The sequence below is a fragment of the Etheostoma spectabile genome, chromosome 5 (genome assembly GCF_008692095.1).
Source record: "Etheostoma spectabile isolate EspeVRDwgs_2016 chromosome 5, UIUC_Espe_1.0, whole genome shotgun sequence".
Lineage (NCBI taxonomy): Eukaryota > Metazoa > Chordata > Actinopteri > Perciformes > Percidae > Etheostoma > Etheostoma spectabile.
The window spans coordinates 6,982,913-6,983,811 of NC_045737.1; the positions used below are offsets into that span (position 1 = coordinate 6,982,913).

The 899-nt window shown below is 42.9% G+C and overlaps 1 protein-coding gene across 5 annotated transcripts in view; it reads right to left on the reverse strand.

Annotated features, from left to right (window-relative positions):
* LOC116689706 (ubiquitin-associated protein 2) overlaps positions 1-899 on the reverse strand; it is a 23,194-nt gene that overhangs the window by 4,253 nt on the left and 18,042 nt on the right. For all 5 annotated transcript variants that reach the window (XM_032516311.1, XM_032516310.1, XM_032516313.1 and 2 more), the window contains 2 exons: positions 621-694; positions 117-308 (listed from right to left, as the gene is read on the reverse strand). In XM_032516311.1, coding sequence (XP_032372202.1) covers positions 117-308; positions 621-694 — 266 coding nt within the window. The remainder of the gene's footprint in view (positions 1-116; positions 309-620; positions 695-899) is intronic.

The window sequence follows — 899 nt, forward strand, 5'->3', positions numbered from 1 at the left end:
AGGAAAAAAAATCAATGCTTAACACCCATATTTACAAAACACCTCTAATGATGAAACTTAGCTTGTAAACCTTTGGGTCGACAGAATGTGATTTATGCATAGACGCTTTATTTTACCTGTCCATCCTGTGTGAGGTGATGGTGCAGCAGCTGGGAGTGGGGCTGTTGGTGCGGTGGCAGGATATGCAGGAAGGGAGCAGGGGCATAGCCAGGAGCCCCCCCAGGGTTCAGGGGCCCTGTTCCTCCCAGCGCTGAAGGAAGGCTGAAGGGAGGCGGTGTCCCTGTGTGGAAGCCCTGCTTGTCAAATGACTGAGGAGAACCAAGAGAAGAGGTTAACATTGCAAATACATGTCAACTTGATTCAGTACATTTGCATGTACAATAGGTTAAGAAAGAAATTAAATGCAAATTCAATTTAGCGTTCCATAAAAATCTCCTGCCTACGCAATCATATTTCTGTATAAAAACCCAATTTACAACTTAAGTTAATGGGCTATTCAAGATAATGTGCACTTTATGTGTAGACAATTTTCTAGTTTTGATTAAAATAATCAATTGCAGAAAAGGTCACTCAGGTTATTTAAAAGAATACTGCATTCAACAGGACAGTAAGTCACTTACCTGAGCTTTGCTGTAGATTGAACCGCCCATGTCAGGAACTCCTCCACTGGTACCCGACCCTGACAGCCCTGGTGCTGAGAGGAGAATGAAAAAAGGGGAAGAGGTAAAGGGGGGAAAAAATAATAGAGAAGGGAAAGTAAAGGGGTTAAGAGGGAAGAAGTATAAGTGTCACTTCACTGATGATTATTGAAAAATAAGCACAAAATGTTCATTTCAACGGTTAGTAGGAAGGGGGCCAGCCAGTAGAAAGAAGCATATTAAGTGAGGACGCGCGTAGGC